At 31.9% G+C, this 25351-nt stretch overlaps 1 protein-coding gene across 1 annotated transcript in view; it reads left to right on the forward strand.

The window, feature by feature from the left end:
* The window catches only part of ADAM2 (ADAM metallopeptidase domain 2), a 118467-nt gene that overhangs the window by 46608 nt on the left and 46508 nt on the right, over positions 1 to 25351 (forward strand). Inside the window, exons 7-12 of the mRNA XM_051975561.1 lie at positions 5175 to 5243; positions 6041 to 6112; positions 8086 to 8252; positions 12025 to 12106; positions 12903 to 13039; positions 19285 to 19465. Coding sequence (XP_051831521.1) covers positions 5175 to 5243; positions 6041 to 6112; positions 8086 to 8252; positions 12025 to 12106; positions 12903 to 13039; positions 19285 to 19465 — 708 coding nt within the window. The remainder of the gene's footprint in view (positions 1 to 5174; positions 5244 to 6040; positions 6113 to 8085; positions 8253 to 12024; positions 12107 to 12902; positions 13040 to 19284; positions 19466 to 25351) is intronic.

Consider the following 25351-nt stretch of genomic DNA (forward strand, 5'->3'; position numbering starts at 1 on the left):
TTTGTGTGGATTTATTTTATGATAGGATTCGTTTTTAAAGACATTAGAAGGTGAGGTAGTATAATGGCTAGAGTGTAAAACTTGAATTCTGGTAATCCTGTGTTTAAATATTATCTTAGGCACTTATTATCTGTGTGAACTAGGGTAAGATATGTAACTTCTCTTTGTTTCAGTTTCATCATTTGTAAAATGGGAATCATAATGGCACCAGCCTCCTTGGGTTTGTGTGAAAATCAAGTAAAATGGCATATACAAAGCATTTTCCAAATCTTATCCTAAACAAAAATGCTAGTTATTATTAATATTAATCTAACATATTTCCCTCAAATGCTTGGGTTTTGCTGACAGATGGGTATATATTGTAGCATAGTATTTCTGTATCTACTATGACTCAGCCAAAACTATGATTAGGCTTGTGATTGACTGGATGAAGGGAATGATCTGAATGTCCATCCATATGCGCACAATCTTTTGACTTCATGTCACCTTTTCCACTCTTCAGCCTACCTGCCTTTTTACTACAGTATTTAGTGTCTTTATTCATTCATTCATTCAACAAAGGCCTGCTGAGGCCTCTTCTGTGTCAGATTCTGTGCTGATATCGAAGGCTGTTACAAAGATGCTCCTATCCAGTTTAGCAGTAACACTGCATGATGATGCATTCAGAAGACGGGGTAGTATGGATGAAATTATTTTTAAAAATAATATTGTTGCCTGATGTGCTTCTAAACACCCCAAACAAAAGGTACCTCATGGTATGTTTGAATGTTGTTGCTAACCTGTTTTTATGTCACAATTTAAACATCTGTTGGACAAAGATTTTAGGAAAGATGCTCAAATTAAGGTTAAAAAAGACATTTAAATAGAAAATACTATACATGATGATAGAAGCATTCGGGAATCCTGTAGCAAGATAGCAGCGGTATAGATTTTCTTAACAAAATTGAAATTCAAATTTACTATTGTGTGAGATTAGAAGCTTTATTGGATAATAATGGTGACTTGGAAATGGTAAGACTGCCACAGGTTTTCTCCAAGTCAAGATAAAAAAGATTCATAGATAAATAAAGTACATGCTAAAATTCTAACCCTGGGAGCAGAAAATTTCACTGAAGAAGAACAGGAAAATATCAGTATATGCTTAAACGAGAGCACACCATGGTCATCCTTCTGGAAGATATTGGCCAACAGGCGTAGCAGGAAACTTTCTTTTGGCTGACTATATACTGTTCCAGTGTGACCTATTCAGAAGTTGCACTCTGTATGAGCTTGGAACTAGGAACTAGGATTGCCTGTGTCACTACAGCAATGGTTGCTAAGACTGTGTATTGCAGTAACTATGGGTGACTATTTCATAGCTATGTATGAATGGATGTTGCCTTAAACAGGCACCTGACTGCAACAGGAGGAGGTGTACAGTTAAGGTTAAAGAACTGGATTGAGTGACAGATTACTTCTGTAGTAATGATGACCTTACAAATGCTTTATTTAAGACATCTTAAGGAATTACAATCTGAAAAAAATGCTTCAACAATCTACTTATCAATAAAGAAAAGACTAAATTTCACAATTAGACATATGGACATTATATGCAAAGCTTACAAATTACTGTCTGCATAGACAGAGGGTACAAGTATGATTTGATTATCAGTTTGGAAATGGCTCTTCTTTTTATAAAATTGAGTTTTCTATATATTTGAAAAATGAACTCTTATTAGAAAAATCTACTGTAAACTTTTAAAAAAATATTTCTTCATTGTCCATGGTACTTTTTAGCAGAATGTAGTTTTCCTAACTATCTCTTTCAATTAGGTATGGTTTAGCTTTTGCTTTCTCTGAGATCATGATTGACCCCTTTCTTCTTTACTTTAGTTGAAGCATAATAGACTCTATATCATGCCTGCATTTCAACTCTGTATGTGCCTTTATGTCCCAAATGTGTGTCTGTTACATAATACATTTTTGAATTCTGGTTTTTGGTCCATTCTGCCATCTACTTCTGTTTTCTGAGTTAGCTACTGACTGAGAGCTTACTATTCAGCAGAAACTTTGAAACCTTGAAAGCAATGTGGCAGAAACTAGATAAAAGAATGCAAACTCATAGCAATACAGCAAAAGGAACTTTCAATAAGTATAGGACTTGGACATTAAAAGAGCAAAGGAAAAAATGAGCTTTCAAATCTATGCATAGGGGAAGAGTTTATGATCAGAAGGATACTGAGCATCAGAGAAGATAAAATGGATAATTTGGATTATATAAAATTTAAAGGGTTTTGCACATGTATAATAAATATAGTCAAAATTAGAATGGAAACAGATAGCTTGTGTAAAAAAATTTCTGAAGCAGTTTTCTCTGATACAGACTTAATTTCTAAGATAGATATAGAGGAGACTGATTCAGATTTATCAGCATAATAGCCACACCCCAGTTGAGAAATAGTTGAAGGATATAAAAAAGCAGTTCTCTAGGGATAAAATTCAAGCTAGTATTAGGTAGATGAATGTGTGAAAAAATGTTCCAAAATAATTAAAATTAGAAAAGTGCAAAATTAAACTCTCAAATCTTACCTCACACCTATGAGATTTTCAAAATTGAGAGTTTTATTAATGGCAAATACTAGAGGGGCTATAGGGAATCAGATATATTAATGTATTGCTGGTTTGATCTGTAAATTTCTGCAAAAGCTTTGACTTGCTAATTATTCTGAAAAACAATTTGAAGCTATGTTTCCAAAGCTATTAAGCTATATGAATTGATTGATCCATCAATATCATTACTAGGCCTATTTCCTAAAGAAATAAAAAATGAAAATGCCAGTATACATTTAATTATAACTGCTCTCTTTTTGGTGATGACCTAGAAATGAAGTGATTATTAATTGGTTAATGACTAAAGAAGTTATGACATATGAATGTAATAGACTACTCTTGTGCAATTAGAAATGAAGAAAAGAGTTTTAGGGAACTCTGATAAGACTTTTATGAATGGTTACAAAATAAAGGAGGCAGAACTAGGAGACCAATTTATTTAACAATAAAAACTTATTGTTAGTTTAAAAAAAATAGCCTTTTCCTCCTTGATATTTTCTTTTCTGTTTTTTTTTTTTTTTTTTTTTTTTTGGAGAACACCGCTCTCTCCTGGTTTTCCTCCTATCTGTCAGACTAATACTTATTTCTTTTCCTGGATCCTTATCCAGATTATACCCTCTAATTGTAGGATTCTGTCCCAATTCCTCTTCTCTTCTCCCTCTAGATAACTTTATTTGGTGATTTCATTAACTCCTATGGATTTTTGCCATCTGATGGTTCTCAAATCTATCTTTCCCTAACCTTTCTGCTGACCTCTACCCTTTTATTTCCAATTGCCTTTCAGACATCTTGAACTGGATGGCTAATAAACATAGTAAGCAAAATATATCCAAAACAGAAGCCCTTATATTTTCCCATCAATGCTGCCCCCATCCACACCCTTGCCTGTAGAAGATAAGGTATTTTCCCATTTCCTCAGGCTTGTAGCTTAGGAATTATCCTGCATATTTTCTTATATCCTACCTCCTACCTCCTATATCCAGTCTGTTGTTGAGACTTATTGATTTCACCTTTGTAGTATCTCTCTAATATGTTTCCTTCTCCTCTCCTCTGATACTGCTGCTATTCTAGTGCAGATCACTTTACAATTGGATTATTGTGATAATCTGTGGGTGGATCTGCTTTCCCCAAGTCTTTTCCTACTCCAATCAGTCCTCAATTCAGCCACCAAAGTGCAGGTCCAGTCATGGCACATCATTTACTCAATAAATTCCAGGGGCTCCTAATCAGCTCCAGGATCAAATATAAAATGCTTTGTTTGGTATTCAAAGTCCTTCATAATCTAACCAGATTCTCTCTTTCTGGTCTTCTTACACTTTACTTGTTATGCCTTTTATACTCTCTGATCCAGTGACACTGGCCTCCTGGTTCTTCCACAAATGAGATACTTCCCCTCTATGCCAGACATTTTTTCTGGGTGTCCTACATGTCTGAAGCATTCTCCCTCCTTAATTCCACCAACTGACCTCATTGGCTTACTTTAAATTACAACTCCCATCTTTTAAAGAAAGCTTTTCCAAACCCTTCTTAATTCTAATGCTTTCTCTCCGTTAATTATTTCTTATTTATCTTTTATATAACATACATATTTGTTGCATCTTGTCCTCCCTATTAGTTTGTGAGCTTCTCGAGAGTAGCTTGTTCTGTTGCCATCTTTTATATTCTCAGAACTTAACACAGCCTGACACATAGTAGGCACTGAATAATTATTGAATGATTAAAAATATAAAGACATACAATTCTGATCAATACAATTAACTATCACGACTACTTGATGAAACATACATTTGGGTCCCAACTCAAGAGAGATTTTTAGGTAATAGTCAATGTGAGAATTTTGTTTTACTTGACAATGCATAGTTTATGAGGGTTTTTCCTCCTTTCATTTAAAAGGAATGGTGATTGGGAGGTGGTAGAAAGAAAATAGATTTTTGTTAATTGAAAAAATTAATAAAAATATAAGAAGCAAAGAAATATAGTCTTATTTAATATTTTCCCCAATTATGTTAATTTTTTTACATTTATCTTTAAAAAATTTTGAGTTTCAGATTCTCTCCTTTATCCCCATTTCCACTCTTCACATATGTGAAGTTATGCAAAACATTTCTATAAAAGTCATGTTGTGAAAGAAAACATAGATATGTCACCCTAAATAAAAGAAAAAACCCTCAAGAAAAATAGTTAAGAAAGCGAGAGAGAGAGAGAGAGAGAGAGAGAGAGAGAGAAAGAGGAAGGGAGAGAGAGAGAGAGAGAGAAGAAAGAAGAAAGATATTCAGATGCACAAGATATGGATAGATTTTTAATCATAAGTCCTTCAGAGTAGTCATGAATCCACTGTACAGCTGAAAATAGCAAAGTCATTTACAGCTGCTCTTCCTAGAACATAGTTTTGTAGTTTTGGGGATTTGGATGAATATTCCTATGGTGGGGTTGTGATTATCAAATAGCCATTATTTTTTAGTTTCTAAATGTCCTGTTGCTTTCAGTTCATTAAGAATATCCCCAATGTTTCAAAAATTAGATAAAAATATAAGAGAAATATTAAGTATTGACATGTTCTTTTGTATTTCTTTTTAAACTTTTAGTCTCAATTAGATTATTTATCATCTTTCTCTGGCTATCTAGAAATGCATGTTGTCGTGGAAAAAAATCTGGTAAGTCCATTTTTCTAATTTTTTTGTTTTCTTTTCTAACCTTGGTGATAGCTTATTTTTCCTCTCATCTTATTTCTCCATTTCAAAATGAATAAAATTAAATCCAAGAAAAATTGTCTGATGCTAATATTGATTTCCCTCTCCATTTTCAACAAATATTTTCAGTCCTCAGTATGATACAGATCCTGTATAATGTCATATATCATTCTATAGTCATTCAATATAACTGAACTAATATATTCAATAATGTACAGAGAATCAAGATAGTAGTACACTGTTATCTATAATTTTCTTTTCAAATCACATAATAGAAATAATCTTTTTTGTTAATATATCTAAAATTTTGAAAACTGATTTTTTAAATTTTATATCATAAACTTAGTGAGGAATATTTAAAATTTTGTTTTAGAATTACTTGGGAAATTAATTAATGACAGAAGGTAAAGGAAGATTCCAGAGAATTTTAAAACTTTTACTTCTTAATGACTAGTCATTTAGCTTAAAGACAATAAGTGGAAATATGATTAATTCTCTTACATCTTCCTAGATATAGTGGTTGAGAGTTTAACTACATTTTCCTTAGCTTCAAAGATTTCTCAATCTCTAAAATACAGTTCCTCGAGTAATGTTATCATTATGCAAAATTAATTGCTGCTCCAAACTTAAGATTTACATTTTGAATCAATAGATAATGTTTACTGGATAATTACCTAGTTCCTCAGGGCAAATGTTATATCTAAAGAAAGTATAGCATTAAATTATTTTACTTAGACTTAAAAATCATTATATTTTTTCAGTATGAATTTATGGGTTCTGATGCAAATCTTGTTACTCAGAAAATTGCCATGGTTACTGGACTTGTCAGCACAGTAAGTTTTTGCCTTTTAATGTTTCTTGCTATGTGAAATTGTCCCAGACAGGTATATAACATTATAAGTTGCAGAACAGGTTCAAAACACTGATGATAAAGTTTTTGTTCCTCATTTTAGAAAAACCATATCCTTATACATTAAATAGAATACAGGGACAATCAAAACATAATAATTCATATTCACACAAAATTTCAATAATTTACAAAATTCTTTCCTTACTACAATCCTGAGGAATAATTATTGTGTAAGCCTCATTTTATAGATGGGGAAAACTGATCTCTGAGAGTTCAGTAACTTGCCTATTATTAACCAGCTTGGAAAGTATCAAGTCAAGGTTAAAATCTAAGTATCATGACTCCAAATAGGGGACACTAAGTTATTTCATAAAATAGACATTTGATTTATGCTACTTTAGATGAGCATTTATCAAAGTGAAGATTACAGACCTTTGGGATTTCTAGCCTTTAGGGCCTGCAAAGGCAGATAATTTTTATAATAATACTAAGATATTTTTGTCTGTTAAAATACTCCTCTCTTTTCCAACTATATATCCATGTGAGGCCAGATTTTCTTCATAAACTTCAATTAAAACAATACTTCAACAAATTGAATGAAATAGTTATAATATCTATCTTCTTTTAAGAAAGACATTAAAGAGATATTTATACAAATCTACTTTTCCTTGTTACTGTAGAGTGTTACCCCATCCTTCTAGTCCTTCTAGTCCCTCAGGATGGCAAACTTGGAGTCATCTTGGATTTTTCACTCTCAGCCCCTGATTTCCAAGCTGTTTTCAAGAAGTATTGATTTCAACTCTGCAATTCTCTTCAGTATACTTCCTTTTCTTCCCTGACACTGCATCACCCTCTTGCAGCTCCTCATTATCTCATTTTTGGACTATTGCAATAGACTTTTGGTGGATCTGCCTGCTTTGGGGCTCTCCCCATTACATCAATTCTTCATTCAGCCACCAAAGTGATTTTCCAAAAGCTCAGGTCCAATCATGTCACCCCTCCATACTCAAACTTTAGTAGCTTTCTATTGTTTCCAGGATCAAATATAAAATGCTTTGTTGGACAGTCAAAGCCTTTCATAACCTGTCCCTCCCCTAACCTTTCAGTCTTCTTACATCTTATTCCTCAACAAATATGTTTCACGCTAGTGATACTACCTCCTGTTTAGTCCACAAACAAGACACTCTGTCTCCCAGAGTTCAGCATTGTCTCTGACTTTTTCCTCTGCCTGGAGTATTCCCTCTCCTCTTCCCTGACTACTGACTTCCCTTGATTCCTTTAAGTCCCAACGAAAATCCTGTCTTCCACAGAGAGCCTTCCCCATTTCCTCTCAATTCCAGTGCCTTTCCCCTGTTAATATCTTATATTTCCTATATACAATGTAACTTGCTTTGTTTATATTTATTTGCATGTTGTTTTTCCCCTTTAAATAGTAAGTTCCTGGAGAGGAAGAACTGTCTTTTGCCTCTTTTTGTATCCCCAGAATTTAGCACAGTGCCTGACACACAGTAGGCTATATATATATATATATATATATATATATATATATATATATATATATATAGTATTTTAACATATTTGTTAATATTTTGTTTGTTGATATTTTCAAATGAATTAATATTTAAAAATATATTAGTTCTGATTCCTAATATGGTAAACATATACACACATATACATACCTCACAAACAAAACCTCTTTGGAATTCTCAACAATTTGTAAGAGTATTAAACCCAAAGTATGAGATCAAAAATTTGAGAACCACTATTTTAGATACTTTTTTTAATAGCTGCCATGGTACTTTATAAAATCCCCGATTTATTATTCATCTATTTACTGCATAAATAGTTTATTTCACTAAGGGATATAATCAACTAATTGGAGTCAGGCTTATTTCAAATGTTAATTTTTAGATAAGTGGTATTTGAATATGTATTTCATATCTGTTCCATTTTTAGATATATAACTCACTTAACTTGACTATTGTACTGTCTTCCTTGGAGTTCTGGATAGACAAAAATAAAATCAATACAGCTGGAGAATCTGATGAATTATTGAAGAAATTTTTAAAATGGAAAGAATCTTATCTGGTTCTAAGGAGGCATGATGTGGCAGTTTTACTTATGTAAGTGTAGCATACCCTGAGGTCAACTTTCTCCAGCTCTCACTTGCTCCCAGAAATTTTCTGACTACTTTATCCCTGCAGGTTCGAAAGGTAATACCTTCTCAGTATTATGATCCATGAATTCCCAACTGGTGTGCTCCCCCAACTCAATTAATTTTGTTGTTGTTGAGTCCTGTCTTTTTGACCAATGTCAACTAGAAATTAACTAGACATTAACTAGACGTTATTCCATGTCTAACCTGGAGATGATCAGAGCAGAGCAGAACAAAGCAGGCTAGAGATAAGAGAGTCAGGATACAAATGATTTCAAGTACAATTGGAATTTCTAAAAATATGAATAAATCAAAAGAAAAAGAGGTAAAATTGTAGACTATAGGGAAGCTACTTATTTGAAAATTCTTGCTTCATTTTTTTTACATTTTTATAATTTTTTCAATTCTATTATTGGCAATGTTAGTTACTACAGTTTGTAATATATCTTTTGAAATGCCTGGCTATATTATTTATTTGCTATTAGAATAGCTCTGTGAAGTACTAATTAATATATTCTTTTCAGAGATATAGCCATTCTTTAGATAGAGCTCCTTATCTCATGTATTAATAATTGCCTTAATAATAGCATAATATAATAAAAATAAAGGTGATTTTTTAATTTTTTCAAATAAATTTAATTATTACATTTAATTTATAAAGTTGATTCAAAATAATTTATTTAAACTTCTTTCATAAATAGTTGATTTTATAACTATGTAAGACAAGTTAATACATTAAAATCTTAAACATTCACAGATTTTAGTGTTGATGAGATACCTAATAAATATCTGCTGTGTCCATTTTCTCTTGAGATTCCTAATTATGTAGGCTACAGCATTTCATAATTCTAATTTATAAGTCAGGAAAGAGTTTTAACAAATGACTGGGCTTCAATCCATTTATACAATGCTTTAAGGTTTGCAAAAAGACTTTACATATATTGTCTTATTTGATCCCACAACTTAGGGAGATAGGCACCATTATTATTTCTATTTTGTAGATGAAGAAACTGAGGTAAACAATGGCGTGCTTGAGGGCACATAACTAGAAAACCACTGAGGCAGTGTTCAAATTTGGATCTTCTTGACTCCAGGTTCTCTCTGTTGAACTACTGAGCTGCTTTAATAATTATTGGGACTAAGAATTTTTATGTCCTGAGAAGACATAAGCAAGAAAAGAATATAGAACGTATTTTCATGGGAAGAGGTTGGAATGTAAGCAGAAAAAAGGCAATGAGGAAAACAGTGCGGGGGCGGCGGGGGGGGGGGCAAATAGTTACTCATTATTGCAATTCCTTGTCAGTTCAATTTTCCAATCTACTCAGTTTCAGAATGTCCTAGTTCTGAATCCTGCTTCAATCACCTGCTGAATGTCATGCCCACTTGCAGGAAAACTAGAATTTATCTGCTTGTTCCTATGACTCCAGAATAGGCAATTCAATTAAACAAGCATTTATTAAATGTCTGCTGATATGATAGACACTGAAGACAAAAAGGCAAAAGTTAAAAATAGCTCTAAATAGCTCTATTAAAAATAGCTTGAAGCTCTGAGAGCTTCAAGAAAGTTACATTCTATTGCATAAAACCCATTTTCCAAAGACAAGTAAATGCAAAATATATACAAATTAAATACAAAGTAATTATAGAGAGGAAGAACACTAACAATTTGGAGGGGATGGTCAGGAAACACTTCCCACAGGAGTTTGCACTTGAACTTTGAAGGTAGTTGTGGATTTCAAGAGGCAGAGGTAAAGAGGAAGAATATTTCTAGGCCAGGAAGGCAGTATATAAAAACACAGAGATGTGAGGTAAAGTGTAACATATAGGAAACAGCAATTAGGCTAGTTTAGCTGAAGAATAGAATACAGGAAGTGGTACGAGATTGGATAGCAAATATAGATTGTTAATGTAATATTGGCAGTAGATCTGTAAATTCCAGAATAAGAGAAGTCACATAGTCAGACCTATGTTTAGTAATATCAGTTTGGCAGTTCAGTGGAGGATGAATTGGGGAGATGAAGAGATTAAAAATAGGGAGGCCAATTAGAAGTCTATTCCAGTAGTCTAAGAAAGGTTCCTCTATGAGGGAATGGCAGTGTAGAGTATGAGTGACAAGAAGGAAAATGAAGACATGAAAAAATTGAATTGTTAAGACTTGTCAATTGATCGGATGTGGTAGAGTTCAAAGAGAAAATTGTTAAAAAGTGACTTTTGGGGATGACTAGAAGGACTGTGGTGCTCTTCACAGAAAAAAAAGTCAAATTAGAAAGAAAGTTGAGGTTAGAGGAAAAATAATGAAATCTGTTTAGGACATAGAGAGTTTGAGGTCCTAAATGAGACATTCAGGTAGAGATATCAAGTAAGTGCTGGTGCTGTGGGTATGGAACTCAGTAGTGAGATGAGGGCTAGGTATGTGGAGTATGGAGTTTTCTGTATTGAAATGATAATGAATCCATGGGAACTAATTCAAGCACCAAGAAAGAGAGAAGAGAGTCCTGAGATATATCCATTCATAGCAGTAATTATACTTAGGGGAATTGAGAAGGTGCTATATCATATAGATAGAAGAAGAATGAAGAGAGAACAGTGTTACAAAAACCCACCAAAAAAGAAGAGTGAATGATTAACAGTGTAAAACATTATAAGATTAAGGACTGAGAACTGATGAAGGACTATTGGATTAACAGTTACAGATTACTGGTAATCTTGCTTCCTAATTTCCTGTGCTGGAATATTGGATTTATTAGGCCAATTTCACTGAATGGGATAGGCTGTATTATTTATGTCTGTCTCTGTCTAGTAACCAATTGCCAGCAAGAAATTTCTATTTTGAGTTTTGTTGTTTTCAGGTAATAAATTTTCTCAGAAAAGAAATCTCATTGATGTTTTCCCTTCAACTGTCCAGATAATAACTTATCCATTCCTCACTATCCTATGCAACTCTTGTCCATTCCCAGTTTCACCACAGAGTGTCCACATAATATACTAAGGGGATTTCACAATTTCTTCCAACTTCATGAGGATGCTAATGTATCCCAACTTCTTTTATAATCATAAATTTCATTGCTAACATCCTTTACTTGGGATCTTAGTTCTGTATTTGTTAGATGTTGCCTCTTGCTCACACTTACCATGTACCTGTCTTTTCATTATCATTTAAATAATATTTATTTTTCATTCTTAGGAAACTATGATGTTCCCTTAGTCTGACACCCATAAAATTCTATTTCACTTCCTTACTATATTGTGGAGGTGACCTTGCCTCTTGCAAAGCTCTGCCAATAAGGCAGAAGCTGTAGAAGACTCTACCCATACTAAAAAAGGCTTCGGCGATCCTTCTGGCAAGAGAATGAGACTACTTTCCAAGGATCAGCTCAAGCATGAGAAAGCTTATCACACTAGTAGTCTAGACACTTGGTGATGAATTTTTGGGCCATGCTCATTCATGAAATAATAAATCTTTAGTTACTTTTAAATTGCTCTTTATTTTTTACTCTCTTGTAAGTTATTGTCCCTTCTTCCTATATTTCTTCCCCTTTTATGTAAATTTGCCTTTTGTTGTATATTTTAAAAGAAGCAGAAACATTAGAACTATACTGTGTGAGATGTTTGCTGAGAGGTACTTTAAAAATATAAAAGGATAATTAAATCAAATAGTTATAGAAAATAGTTAAAAACAGATTTTTTGTCTCTTCCCCAAAGATTTGTCTTTTAAATACAGCTTTATTTTTGTGCTTAAGTTATAGAAATAGATTTAAATATGTGGGAGCAACATTTCAAGGAAAGGTGTGTGAAAGAAGCTATGCTGGTGTTGTTGCTATGGTATGGAATTATTTAATTAATATTACTATTATTTATATAGACTGTTGAAATTCTTCCTTATTGTATTAATTGTGTTCCTCATTATTTATCATTATATTTAAATAAAATATGCAATGGATGTCTTGGGGAAACTTTTTCTCTGCTCTTTATTTATTGGTAAAACTATGGTCCTCTTTTTTCTTTTCTTCCTCCTTTTTCTCCTCCTTTTCCCCTTCCTTTCCTTTTTCCAAAGCAAGCAAGGTTAAATGACTTCTTCAGGATCATGTAGCTAGTGAGTATCTGAGATAGGCTTTGAATTCAGGTTCTCCCAACTCCAAAATCAGCTCTGTCTACTGTGCTACATACATAGCTTCCCTCCTCCTCATACCCCAACTTCTTGAATTCTTTTCTTTCAAGGTCTGGCTCAATAACTCTTAAATAAGCTTTCTGTTGATACCTACAACTAGATTTGATCATTACCTACTCACATATTTCATGCCACTCTATTTTTACATTGGTTATTGATGTATTCATATTCTAAATTTTGTTAGACTTATTTATGTACATCTATCCTCTTTAAGAGATTTCAAGTTCCTTGAGGGATTCTATCATTCTTGGAAGTATGTCCAAAGCACGGATGCAGGTCCTTGACATAGTAAATGCTTAGTTAATGTTTGCTGAATTGAATTAAATATTGTGTTCCATTTAGAGTTTGCAAGTTTATTGTTCATTTTATTTTAATTCTTTCATTTTCCCTAGTCAAATGAATTATTAGATCTTCAGTAGTGGTAATTTTTCTGTTTTTTTTAATTTTTAGTATTCACGAACATTAAATCTGGAAGCATTTTCAGTTATTATCGCTCAGTTACTGGGTTATAGCATGGGATTAGCTTATGATGATGTTGAAAGCTGTCACTGTACAAGACCTGTCTGCATAATGAACCCGGAAGCAGTGTAAGATGTTTTCTTTAGCAAATATCTATCACAGTAAAATTAAATCTTTGTTTTAATATAGGTATGTATATATGTATATATACATATATCTAAATATATGTGTGTTTTTATCAGCTAATATTCTAAAATTCTATCACAGTAAAATTAAATCTTTGTTTTAATATAGGTATGTATATATGTATATATACATATATCTAAATATATGTGTGTTTTTATCAGCTAATATTCTAAATAGAAGTAGAACTTCTACTATTCATTAACAGTATTGACCAATACCCTCATTCTCAATCAAATTATATATTGTGGAAACAGATTTTGTAGATAATCTATTTAACTTCATTGTGTACCTTTTGGCAGAGCCTTATACTTAGGGATGAACTTTTGTTTTAGTCACTAATACATACTGAATTAAAAAGAACTAGCATTCTTTTACTACTGTGTTGACATGAATAGTGGATGAATGCATGTTTTATGTTCCTTGGACTATATAAAAAATATTATATATATATAAATATAAAATATAGGTATTTAATTCTTATATAAAATAATTATTATGAATCAACTTACGACAAACACAAACAATAAGCTTTCATGTAATAATAATAGATGTGATTACCGCAATGGACTGCATATCTGAGGAATGAAGGAAGTGAACATTGAACTAAGAATAAATAGATATAGGTAAGCCAATTGTGATTATGATCCTTGACTAAAATGAAAAGCATCTTAAGATGAGGCTTATGAATCATTACAGTAAGAGTATGGGTATTGGACATCTTGAGGATTTAAGGAGGGATCCAATTCACAGATGTGGTAATACTGCATGGAAAGAAGATGGATTGCAAAGAGGACTGTAACTATACCAGTTATATGTTTTCTTGGCTATTGATTTGGTTTCACTTTTTCTGTTTTTCTTTTTTTAAACACCATCTCATTTGTGTTAATGCCTTTTGTTTTAATATCGTATTTGTTTCTGGGATATGTCCCTTTATCTCTTCCATATTCAGTGAACCATTCCCTTTTAAAAATAGGCTTCTGAAGGGCTATCTGCTGGGCAGCAGCAAACTTCACTCAGTGTTGGACTTCTAACACAGCAAGCACTTTATCAATGTTTGTTAATTTACTATCAGTAGAAGATTGATCACATGGCCACAATAGTCTCTAATCAAAGGATCACAGATTTAGAACTGGTCATCTAGTCCAAGTGCCCCATTTTACAGAATCTGGGAGTGAAAAATCAGTGGAAGAAAGGGTCTTGCCCAGAAGCACCTAGCAAAGAAATGACAGTAGTGAGAGTGAAACTCAGTTCTTCCTGACTCCACATTCAGAACTGTATCCACTATGCCATGTGGCCAATGGGAGAAAACAAAACAAAACAAAACATCTTTTAATCTTGCATAGCTGTTTTATACTTTTTTCTGCCACAACCGTGGCAGTAGCCTGTGGTGTCCACCTCACACCTGAACTATTGCAGTATCCTGCAGGCAGGTCTGGCTGCCTCAGGTCTCTTCCCGCTTTAGCCCATCCTCCATTCAATCATCAAAGTAATTTTTCCTAAAACTCAGGTCACACCCTCCTCCCCCACTCCATAAACTCAGATGACTCCCTACTGTCTGAAGTATCAAGTACAATATGCTGTGTCTGGCATTCAAAGCCCTTCATAACTCCCCTCCAATCTTTCCAGTCTTCTTACACCTTATTCCAAGAAACATGCTTTTCATTCAAGTGACACTGGCCTCCTGGGTGTTCCACAAACAAGACATTCCATCTCTCATTCTGGGCATTTTCTTTGGCTGTCCTTCCTACCTGGAAGCTCATATTCTCCTACTGACTTTCTTTAAGCCCTTACTAAAATCCTATATTCTAAAGAAGCCTCTCCCAACTATTCTTAATTCTAATGCTTTCTCATTTATTTTCTGTTTACAGAAGTTTTGTTTACACAGTCACTATGTACTACAATTTCTTTGAAATTTACCTTTATGTAGAACTTAAACTAAAAAGGAACATTTCCATATTTCTAAAAGGATAAAAATAGCATCCTTTCTTAAATTATGAATTTCATTTTATACCACTTTTTTTTAAAGTACATAATAAATTTTGTATGTTACTTTCAAAAATTTCCTGATTGTTTCCTTTTGCACTTATGTCCATTAAAAAAGAAACTATAGTTCTCTTTTTCCCCTTCCTATCACTATTGCTACAGTGATAGCTTTCCTATAGTTTTTCCTCAATTAAAAACTGAGAAGAAAAAAAGAAGAGAAAAATCTCATGTAACAAATAAGTCAAATTACTTCTCTTTCAAGAGATGGATAATGTAGTTTAGCATAGCTTCTCTAAAAACACGATTGGTCATTGTATTAATCAAAGTCCTAGAGCCTTTCAAAGTTATTTTTCTGTACAATGTTTTTGTTATTGTATGAATTATTCTTTTGATTCTTTTTATTCTGAATTAATTTATACTACCTAGGAATCTCTGAAATTATTTTCATCATATCTTAAGGCATGATATTACTCCATCACCTTTATAAATCACAATTATTCAGTCATTCCTCATTGCCTAAGGGGCAATTTCAGATCTTATTTTAGATTCTAGATCTTTCTTTTCTTTTTCCTCTCTTAATATTCCTTCAGAGAAGAGGAGTTTGTTCTGCTTGTGACTATTCTGTCCTTGGTATTAGCCTTGTTCTTAACCTTCCCTCTTTATCTTTACTTGTTTCTCTGTTGAGTTCAATTTATTTCTATACCAAATTGTGTTTGTTTTAAACTCCAGTTTTTCTGTTTCAGAGAAAACTGAAGTTCAGATAATGATCATATCTTCCATCATGTTTGTATATACTGTCTTACATAGTAAATTCTACTTCATTCTTCCCTTATAAACAACATCATATTCCTCCTTTTACTCTTTTGTCTCTTCAAATCCTCAGAAAAGAATAAGACCACCTTTAGAGTGAACTGTACTTTTGTTTTTTTAATTAGCATATATTTTTTATTTTCTTTGTCCATTTTTTGAAATACATATATACATACATATATATGTATGTGTGTATATATATATATAAAGAGAGAGAGAGAGAGAGAGAGAGAGAGAGAGAGAGAGATAGTCTTGAAATATATAGTTAAACTGTCTTATATAATGTTAACCATTTCCTCTTCTAAGCTACCCATTTTCCTTCAAATTCTTTACTCCATTGTTTTTATTTCATTTCTTATTTCTTGATTTATGTCTAATAGGTACTTATGGAGTCCCTTTTGAAAATACATTTAATATAGTCATATCTTTAAATTTTTCCTTGCAGTTGTTAAGAAGTTACCATCTCCTTTTCTAGGGAAAATCTCTGAATTTGTAAATTTTTTTTTGCTATAACGAACAATATTTTTTAGCTTTTGCTTAATTCTGTGTTTTACTTTTGTTCACATTTTTCTTAGATTTGTCCAAAAGGGAGAAAGGAATGATGAAATTTCTGCTTATATTACTTTCTATATCTTATAATTTCTATTTTTACTGTCTATATCTTATAATTACTGTCTATATCTTATAATTTCATTAATTTTTATTTAGATATTAAGTTTGCTATCTTTGGTTACTTTCAGCTTAATGTAGTTTTCTTGTTTATCTGTTTTTATGTTGTGAAGTTTTGTTTTTGATCTATTATTTCTCAGTGTCTCCAACAATGTAAGAACATTCTCTAATAATCTATTTCAGTGTTTTATTGTTTCTCTGTTATGGTAAGCCCAATTCTTTATACTCTGTCTTTAGTGGAAGGGAAAAAACAACTGATCTCTCTGAGTAAGGAAGCAGGATACAAATTGAGAAAAATATTAAATGAAAGATTAGGACTAGATGATCTCTTAAAATTTCTCCAAAACAGAATTCTATATACATCTTTAATTATAATGCATATTTGTAAAGTTGAAATTATTATTGAAATAGAAGTATTTTGGTATGATATAAATATCTAGCAATACCATTTTCTAAACTGATGACAGATTGCAATGAATTACTTATTCTTTAAAATATTTAGTCATATTCACAACTTTCCTTCTCTATTCAGGCATAATAGACATTAATTTGTCTATGTTTCTTCACATTTACTACGTACTATTTTGGGGGGAGAGGGATTTTTAAAAAATTTCCTATTTAGGTTTATTAAGCAATATACATCAAAATTTTTATTATGCTGATGAAAATATTAAATCTCTTTATGAGTGATATGGAATTTAGCAACAGTTTGATATTTGTTTATATAATCAGTAGCAGCTGCAGTTGTTATATCCTCATGATTAATAGTACATTTTCTGTGGTCATTATAGAAGTAAGATGAGGGGAGAGAATGTGGATCTGAAAAGGAAATAAAACTTAATTTAAAAAATAAAATGAGAAATAGAAATTAAGAAATGGTATGTAAGATTGCTTTTATAAATCATAATGAAAAGAGTCCATTTCTTTGAGCCCTGGTCATGAATCATCTTTGATTTCCTGTGAATTATTATTGAGGGCAAAAAAGCTATATTTCATGGGATATGTCTCTCAGGTGTTCCCAAGCAAAGGCCCAAGGATAATTTTGATACATTAAATTAGAAAGTTTTTGCACAAACAAAACCAATACAATGAAGATTAGAAGGAAAGCAGAAAACTGGGAAGGAATTTTATAGATAATTTCTATGATAAAGACCTTATTTCTCAAATACTTAGAAAATTGAGTCAAATTTATTTTATTTTGTATTTGATTTATTTATTTAATATTTTCCCCAGTTACATTCAAAACAAAACAAAATTTTATGTTTGTTTGTAAAAATTTTGGAGTTCCAGATTCTCTCCTTATTTCCACCCACAATTAAGAAACTACATGTGAAATTATGCAAAACATTTCCATAAAAGTCAAGCTGTGACAGAAAATATAGATCTCCCACCCAAAGGAAAAGAAAAACCTTCAAGAAAAAATAAGTTTAAAAAAAAGAGAGAACAAGAGAAAGCTTTAGTATGTATTCAGACACAATCAGTTCCTTCTCTGGATAGGATTTTTCACCATAAATCCTTCAGAGTAGTCATGGATGATTGTACAAAGAATAGCAAAAGTCATCCTAGAACATTGCTATTAGTTTTTTTATAGTACATTTCCCTTTGCTTGGGTTCATGGAGGACTTTCCATTTTTTTTTTCTTCTGAGAGCATTCTGCTTATCATTTCCCAAAGAACCCATATCCCATCACATTTTCCCATATTTCCATCACAAACACATACACAGTTTATTGAGCCATTTCCCTATTGATAGGCATCCCTTCAATTTCCAATTTTTATTAAATCTCTTTTGATATCAATTGGGCCATGGCTCTTACTTTTTATAATTTTGACTCAGTTCCCTCTGTGTTTGAGAAATGTGATCTTATCAGGGAAACTTGCTTCAAAATTGTTTTTACGATTAGTATTGCTATTTGTATTTCCCTCCATTATTTTTTCTTTACTTTTACCATGTCTCTCCTTAAAAATGTTTTGGTACTGCCCACTCCTTTCCCTAATATATCCTCTCTTTTATCACCTTCCCTCTCTTTCCAAGTCCCATTCCTCTCCTATATTCCTGCAGGGTAAAATAAATTTCTCTACTCATGTTGAGTATGAGTATGTATGCTACTCATTGAGCCAATTCTGATGAGAGTAAGATTCACTCTCTTCCTCTCCTCTCCCATTTCCCATCTACCGTAAAAGCTTTTTCTCTTTTTTATAGCAGATAATTTACACTATTTCACTTCTGCCTTCCCCTTTCTCCCCAGTACAAATAAAGTCAGATCTAAAAAAAAATTTCTGTTATGGAAAAAAAGTAGTATTCCTTTGTTCTATAATTGCAGCGAATTTTGATATTAATGATTTTAGCCTAAATAATTCTTTTAGAAAATCCCTTTAGAATTATGAACCAGTATTTCTTGTTTTATGATAATTTATTTTAATTAATTATTTTTATAAATAACTAGATATTAGAATTTATAGGAAGGTTATAGAGGTTATCTAGTTCATCACCTCAATTTGCAAATAAGAAATAAAAATGAACATAAACAATTTAAGGATATTCTGATAATATAACTTCAAAACATTGTACAGTTTTAAGTTTCCCTCTTCCATTCTTCTTGGCAAATTTAACAGCAAAATTGAGCATGAACTACATATTGTTGATTCGTCAATATTACATTTTAGTGAAAATGCTTGGACTGGATTTAAAGAAAAAAAAACCTGATGACCCAATTTATTTTTAGGAAGTCCAATGGTGTGAAAGTATTTAGCACCTGTAGTATGGAAGATTTTAAGAATTTTGTGTCAACAAAAAAGGCTGAATGTCTTCAGAATCGACCACATTTAGATCCATCTTACAGAACTTCCACTTGTGGTAATGGCATCCTGGAAACTGGTGAAGAATGTGACTGTGGCTTAGATCAAGTGAGTGATGGATATTAAGAACTTAAAAAAAATTTTCATCCTGCTTTTCTCTGTTCTTTCTATAGTGCCCTTAGTGAGTTACTCAATAAACATTTATGAAGTGACTATTTGCCAGGCCCTGTGCTGGGGATACATGTATAAAAAAAGAAAGGCCTTTCCCTCAAGGAGCTAACAATATGAGGGAAGACAAATTACAAAAGGAAGTTGAAAAGAGGGAACGAAGTGGGGTGCAGAGGTAATTCATGTGGAGGTATAATGTAGGAATCAGTCAGAAAAGTCCCAAAGTAGACCAGGTTAGATGGTCACCAGTGAGAGGATGTCTGAACTCAGAGCTCTCCTACAGTGGAGGTTGGAGTTCCAATTGGAGAGACAGAGTATAAAGATGAGATGGAATCCCAAGGCTGATGGGATCTTACATTTCAAAATTAAAATGGTTTTTAGAAACTATATGAAAAAGTATGAATAGTTCATATTTATCATTATTTGATATATAAAACATTTTTTTCCTGCCCTAGTAAAAGAATCGTTAATCTTATATAACAGATGAAGAAGCTTAATAAGGCTTAGTGGCTTCCATACTGTTATGTGGTTTGTAGAGGTGAATCCAAACTTGAAATCAAGTCTTTTGTTTCTAATCCAGCCCTTTTCACTGTGCTATACTGCCTTTTAGCTTGTCTTGTGTGAAATTGTCTGCATTACTTTTCCTCCTTGCCTGTTAACTTATCTTGATAACCATCTAGGTGTAAAAGAACATAGGGAAATAATTTTATCAGTTCCATCTATCAAAAAATATGGGGTGCCTCATAATTATGTCTCATATAATTATGGATGCCTCATAATATTTCCAGCTATAATTCCTCAGCTACAGCTGAGCTCAGAAAATAGTAAAAAGTAGCACTTTATAGAATCAATCAATGAATAAGTAGTCATTAAGTGTCTATTAAATTATTAAGTGTGTCAGGTGCTAAGATACAAGTGCAAAGAATAAAAGCTGGGAACATATAGTAAAATCAAGAACCTATACTAACATATGCTTTATAAATACAAAGTTAATAAATACAAATATATGCAAAGAAGTTAAATACAAGAGAGTTTGAGGAGGGAGGCCACTATCAGTTGGGGGAATCAAGAAAGGCTCATGTAGATTAGAAGAGCTGAATATGAAAAAAAGAGAAAGAATCTATAAAGCAGAGATGTGGAGCGATTGTGTGTTAGGGAAAAGGCACAGAGATTGAAAATGGAGCATTATTAATAATGAACAGAGGAAAGACTAGTTTGGATGGATCACAGAGTGTAGGAGGGAGAGTAACATGTAATGATACTGGAAAGATAGATTGAAGTCAGATTGTGAAGAGCTTTAAAAGCTAAATAGAAGAAAGTTTGTTTTGTTTTGTTTTGTTTATCTGAGATAATGGGACATGAACAGAGTTTATTGATCAGGGGACTCACTTAAAGAAAATTACTTCAACAACAGTGTATAAGATGGCCTGATGGATTGATAAACTTGAGTCAGAGAGGTCACTTAGGTGAGAGATTAATAAAGTGTAATTTATAGTGTTGGAGTTAGATGTATAGATTTTATAGTTATTTATATAGAAATGGTAGTTAAGCCTATTGGAACTAATGATATTAGTAAGAGAGAAAGTACAGAGGGAGAAGAGAAAAGCCAGGGGGGGAAAAACCTAGGCATAATATGAAAGGTGTCAGTAAAGCACAATGAGAAGAATCAGAGAGGCAGCAAGAAATCCAAGAGAAAATACAATCAGGAAAACCCAGATAGAAGAGACTATTATATAATAGATGATAATCAACAATGTCAATATAGCAGAACAATTAAGAATGAGAGAAATAATTCATTTGGATCCCTACTCTGTTTCAATCAGTATTAATCAATCATATCAAAGTATATAGGGCACCAGAGCTGTGAGCTGCAGATTCTAAATTCACTTATTTAACTATAGGAAGTTAACTGAAACCCCTCCATCCTTGTTTTATCTTGTGATGGTGACAAAACCCAGCATGGCAGAAATCACAATTACATGGAAAGTCTCCCAAAATATTTTTGTATCTCCAGACCAATCACTTGTCTAATAGGAGCAAATGACCATCTTATGACCATCTTATGACCATGACAGCTTGTATCATTTCCTTCTGCCCAAATTAAGGAGAAGCTGTTCATCTTATGTGGGGATATTCTTTGCTTCACCCAAGCTTTGATTAATTTATCTAAATTTATAAGCTCAAGAGCACTCAAATTATATTTTGGTAAAAATTATATGGCTATAATTTTAATTTTTTAACAAAGATTACTATTTCCTTTTTCCCTTTTTTTTTTTTCTTCTTATTTTCACTTTATTAAGACCAGGGAGATTCAACAGTGGAATTGCTGATTCCTCATTTTCAGTCAACTAGCCACAAAAACTTCCTGCTGTTTAAAATAGTTTTTTTTGCCTTTAAATTCTTTTTAAAAACTTTTTTATTTTCAAAACATTAAATAGTTTTCAACATTAATTTTTGCAAAACCTTGTGTTTCAATTTTTTTTCTTCCTCTTTTCCTCCCACTCCTTCCCCTAGATGGCAAATAATCCACTCTATGTTAAGTATGCAATTTTTCTATACGTATTATCATGTTGCAAAAGAAAAAAATCAGATAAAAAGGAAAAAAAGAAAGAAAAGAAAAAGAAAATGAATAACAACAAAAAAGTGAAAATACTGTGCTGTGATTCACACTCAGTCTCTACCCTCTGCACACATTCTGTATGTGCAGATGGCTCTCTCCATCATAAGACCATTAGAATTGGCCTGAATCACCTCACTGTTGAAAAGAACTATGTCTGTCAGAATACATCATTGTACAATCTTGTTGTTGCCATGTATAATGATCTCCTGGTTCTGCTCACTTAAGTCTCTCCAATGCCTTCGGTTGAGAACTCCTCAGAGGAAAGGTTCTTGGGAATTATCCAGTTCGAAAGTTTTTCTGAAGTAGTGCTGCTCCTGACTGGGGACTCCCACAGGAGACATAAGTTCAGGAATAAGGGGATGGATGTATTCTACAGGATCTCAAATAGGACAGGAGGGACTCCTTGTTGGGGGATGATTAAAGAAAGAGCTATTAAGCCATATAAAGTTTAGTTTGTGAACACAAAAGGTTTAGAGGATTGGATTGGCCAAATCATGGAACTTTTAATTACTTAGAAAATTATGGAATTTTATTGAATACTTTGCCAAAATCAATTTAGAACAAATGAATTACTGATACTGATTTCTATCTTATTCATCATTCTCAATTTTTCTGCCTGGGATTATATTTAAAAAAAAAAAGTCCATGGAAATGAAATTTTAACCAGGGACTAAATACAAAGTACACTTAAAAAGGGTGAATCCAACTGTCAAATTAGACTAAAGCAATTCTGTATTGTTACTAAATTATATTTTTGTAAGATTCTAAAAATACTAACATAATTAGGAAACAGAAGAATTTAACTTAATTTGATAGATTATAAATTCTATTACTTAATTGAAGAGACTGATAAGATCTTGATAAAAAATGTAGAAAAAATCTTAGGAGAAGTTTAGATCTGATTTAATTTTATATCTTGTTTTATATATATATATATATGTATATATATATATATATATATATATATATATATATATATATATATATATATATATATATAGTGTGTGTGTCTGTTTTGTAAATGATGAGATCAAGTTTAGAATAGTGAGTTTTTTCTTCAGATAGAAAAAGACCTTATACAACTGGGAAAGGGAAATGTGTCTGTTTTGTCTGTACTACTAGTGGTTTGTGCTAGACCATAGTTAATAGATGTTTTACATAAACTTGTTCTTTTGCCATGATCAACCAAAAGAAATAGGCTATTAAAAAATAACAAAATTTCAAATAAGGCTTAAAGAGGACAAATAACTCTTTTTAAACTTTGTTTTTAACACTGGCCACATTGAAAATTAATTGAAAATTAAAATTTAAAAAAGGAAAACAAATTTGTGAAAAAAAAGAAAAATCAAATTTCTTTTATTTCTAAATTATGGCTTTATAGAATAGTTTGATGAGCTAATGGGATACTACTAAACTTCTGGTAGAAAACAATCATAAAAAATTTACAAATCAGTTATTCCTTGATGAGATCTTTTAAAATAACTAGGGATTGATTTAAAATTGAAGTTTGCATTTTAAGAACTCTCTTTTTAGTCATGAGAAATATTTTGGAGAGATTCAGTGAAATAGGAATTCTGTGAAGTTAAAATAGGAAGACCTTAGGAAATATTAAAGGAGAAATAAGGTTAAAAGTCTCATAAGCTTAAATAACCCAACTCAGAATTTAAAAAGAAAACAAATTTGCTAAATGTAGAGAAGTTTTAAGCTAATTTCTAAGTCTGAAGTTTTTGTATTTGTGAAATTGGTTTTAATTTTAGTATAGAATAAAGGTATGCTTAAAAAACTGTACTTAAACTTGCTTGCAACTTTTAAATAACCAATTTGAGGGCTCCAAGTCACCCTTGTTTGGGACTCTAATTGAAGGTGAATACCAAAGTGCTCCCAGAAAAAGAAAGCTTGTTTTGAAATCAGAAAGAAGCTGAAGGCAGATGAAACTCAATAATACTATTGCAATTTAAATCAATTGTTTAGGTAAATAGATACACAGTAAAACTTCTGTTGAAATCAATTGATTAGTGATACAAGTTTGTTTCTTGTGATTTGAACAGGAATATGAATAAAAAATAGATATAGAAATAAATTAAATTCACAAACATAATAGAAAGTGCTTAGATTAGAAAAAAATTAAATTGAGGATGTGGCTTATTATAAAGATATAAAATACTGAAATTTTGAGATAGAAAAGCAGAACTTTCAAATTACTTAAAGAACAAAATTAATGGACTTAATTTTGAATAATCTGAAAAGAAAAAAATAAAAATTTATATCCTGAGCCCTTCAAAAAAGTGTATTCTCTATCACATATAGTTTTCCAGTAGTACAATTCCTATTTCATTCTTCTACCATAGTTGGGCTTTGGCTGATTCCCTTGGACAATGCCAAAATAGCTGGATGAATATCTTTTCTGTGTAAAAATAGTTAATTTTGAGGAAATAGATGATTTTTTTCCTCTTACTATCATTCTACTAGTTAAAATTTGTGATGCCCTACAATGAGGAACTTGTTTGTTGAGGGAGTTGTTTTTGACTCTATTTGCCTGTCACTTATAAAAAATTAACAAAATTATGTGATCATAACTAAAATCATCTAAAAGCCTTTAAAGATATTTGTACAAATTGTGTATTTGTGACTATTAAAGAATCAAAAAGGGATTCACTAGAGAGATTAAGTAGAAGAAAGGAATAACATATCATAAGGGAATAAGAAAAGTTAAGAATATGGATGGGTAAAGAAGATTGGAGTGTATTTGTACTTGCAATGTAAATTCAGGGTTTAAAAGTAAAGGGTTTTGGAGTTTGGAAAAGGAAATTTCAGAGAGGGTCTTAATGCCACTGAAATAGAAAAGATTTAAGAATATTCTTAAGCAATGCCCCTTTGATACTGCTTCTTGTGTTCGTTTTCCACTCAATATAAATTACAAAATACATTTCACAAAATGCATATTGATAATTTTATTGACAAGAAAACTATTGATCTTGCTATATTCATTATTCTCAGTTTTTCTTCCTGGGATTATACTTTTTAAAAAAGGATTGAGAAACGACCCTCTGATTTAACAATTGAAGAAATCGTTAACAACTTTGAAGAAAGGAATTTCAGATTGCAAATGGTTGATTAGTGGCAGGACTGGAAGTAGAGGCAGTTAACTTAAGAGGATAAGTAGGGTTCAGGAAAGTTTATTTTGTGTTTTTGTTTTATTTGTTTTT

The sequence above is a fragment of the Antechinus flavipes genome, chromosome 2 (genome assembly GCF_016432865.1).
Source record: "Antechinus flavipes isolate AdamAnt ecotype Samford, QLD, Australia chromosome 2, AdamAnt_v2, whole genome shotgun sequence".
Lineage (NCBI taxonomy): Eukaryota > Metazoa > Chordata > Mammalia > Dasyuromorphia > Dasyuridae > Antechinus > Antechinus flavipes.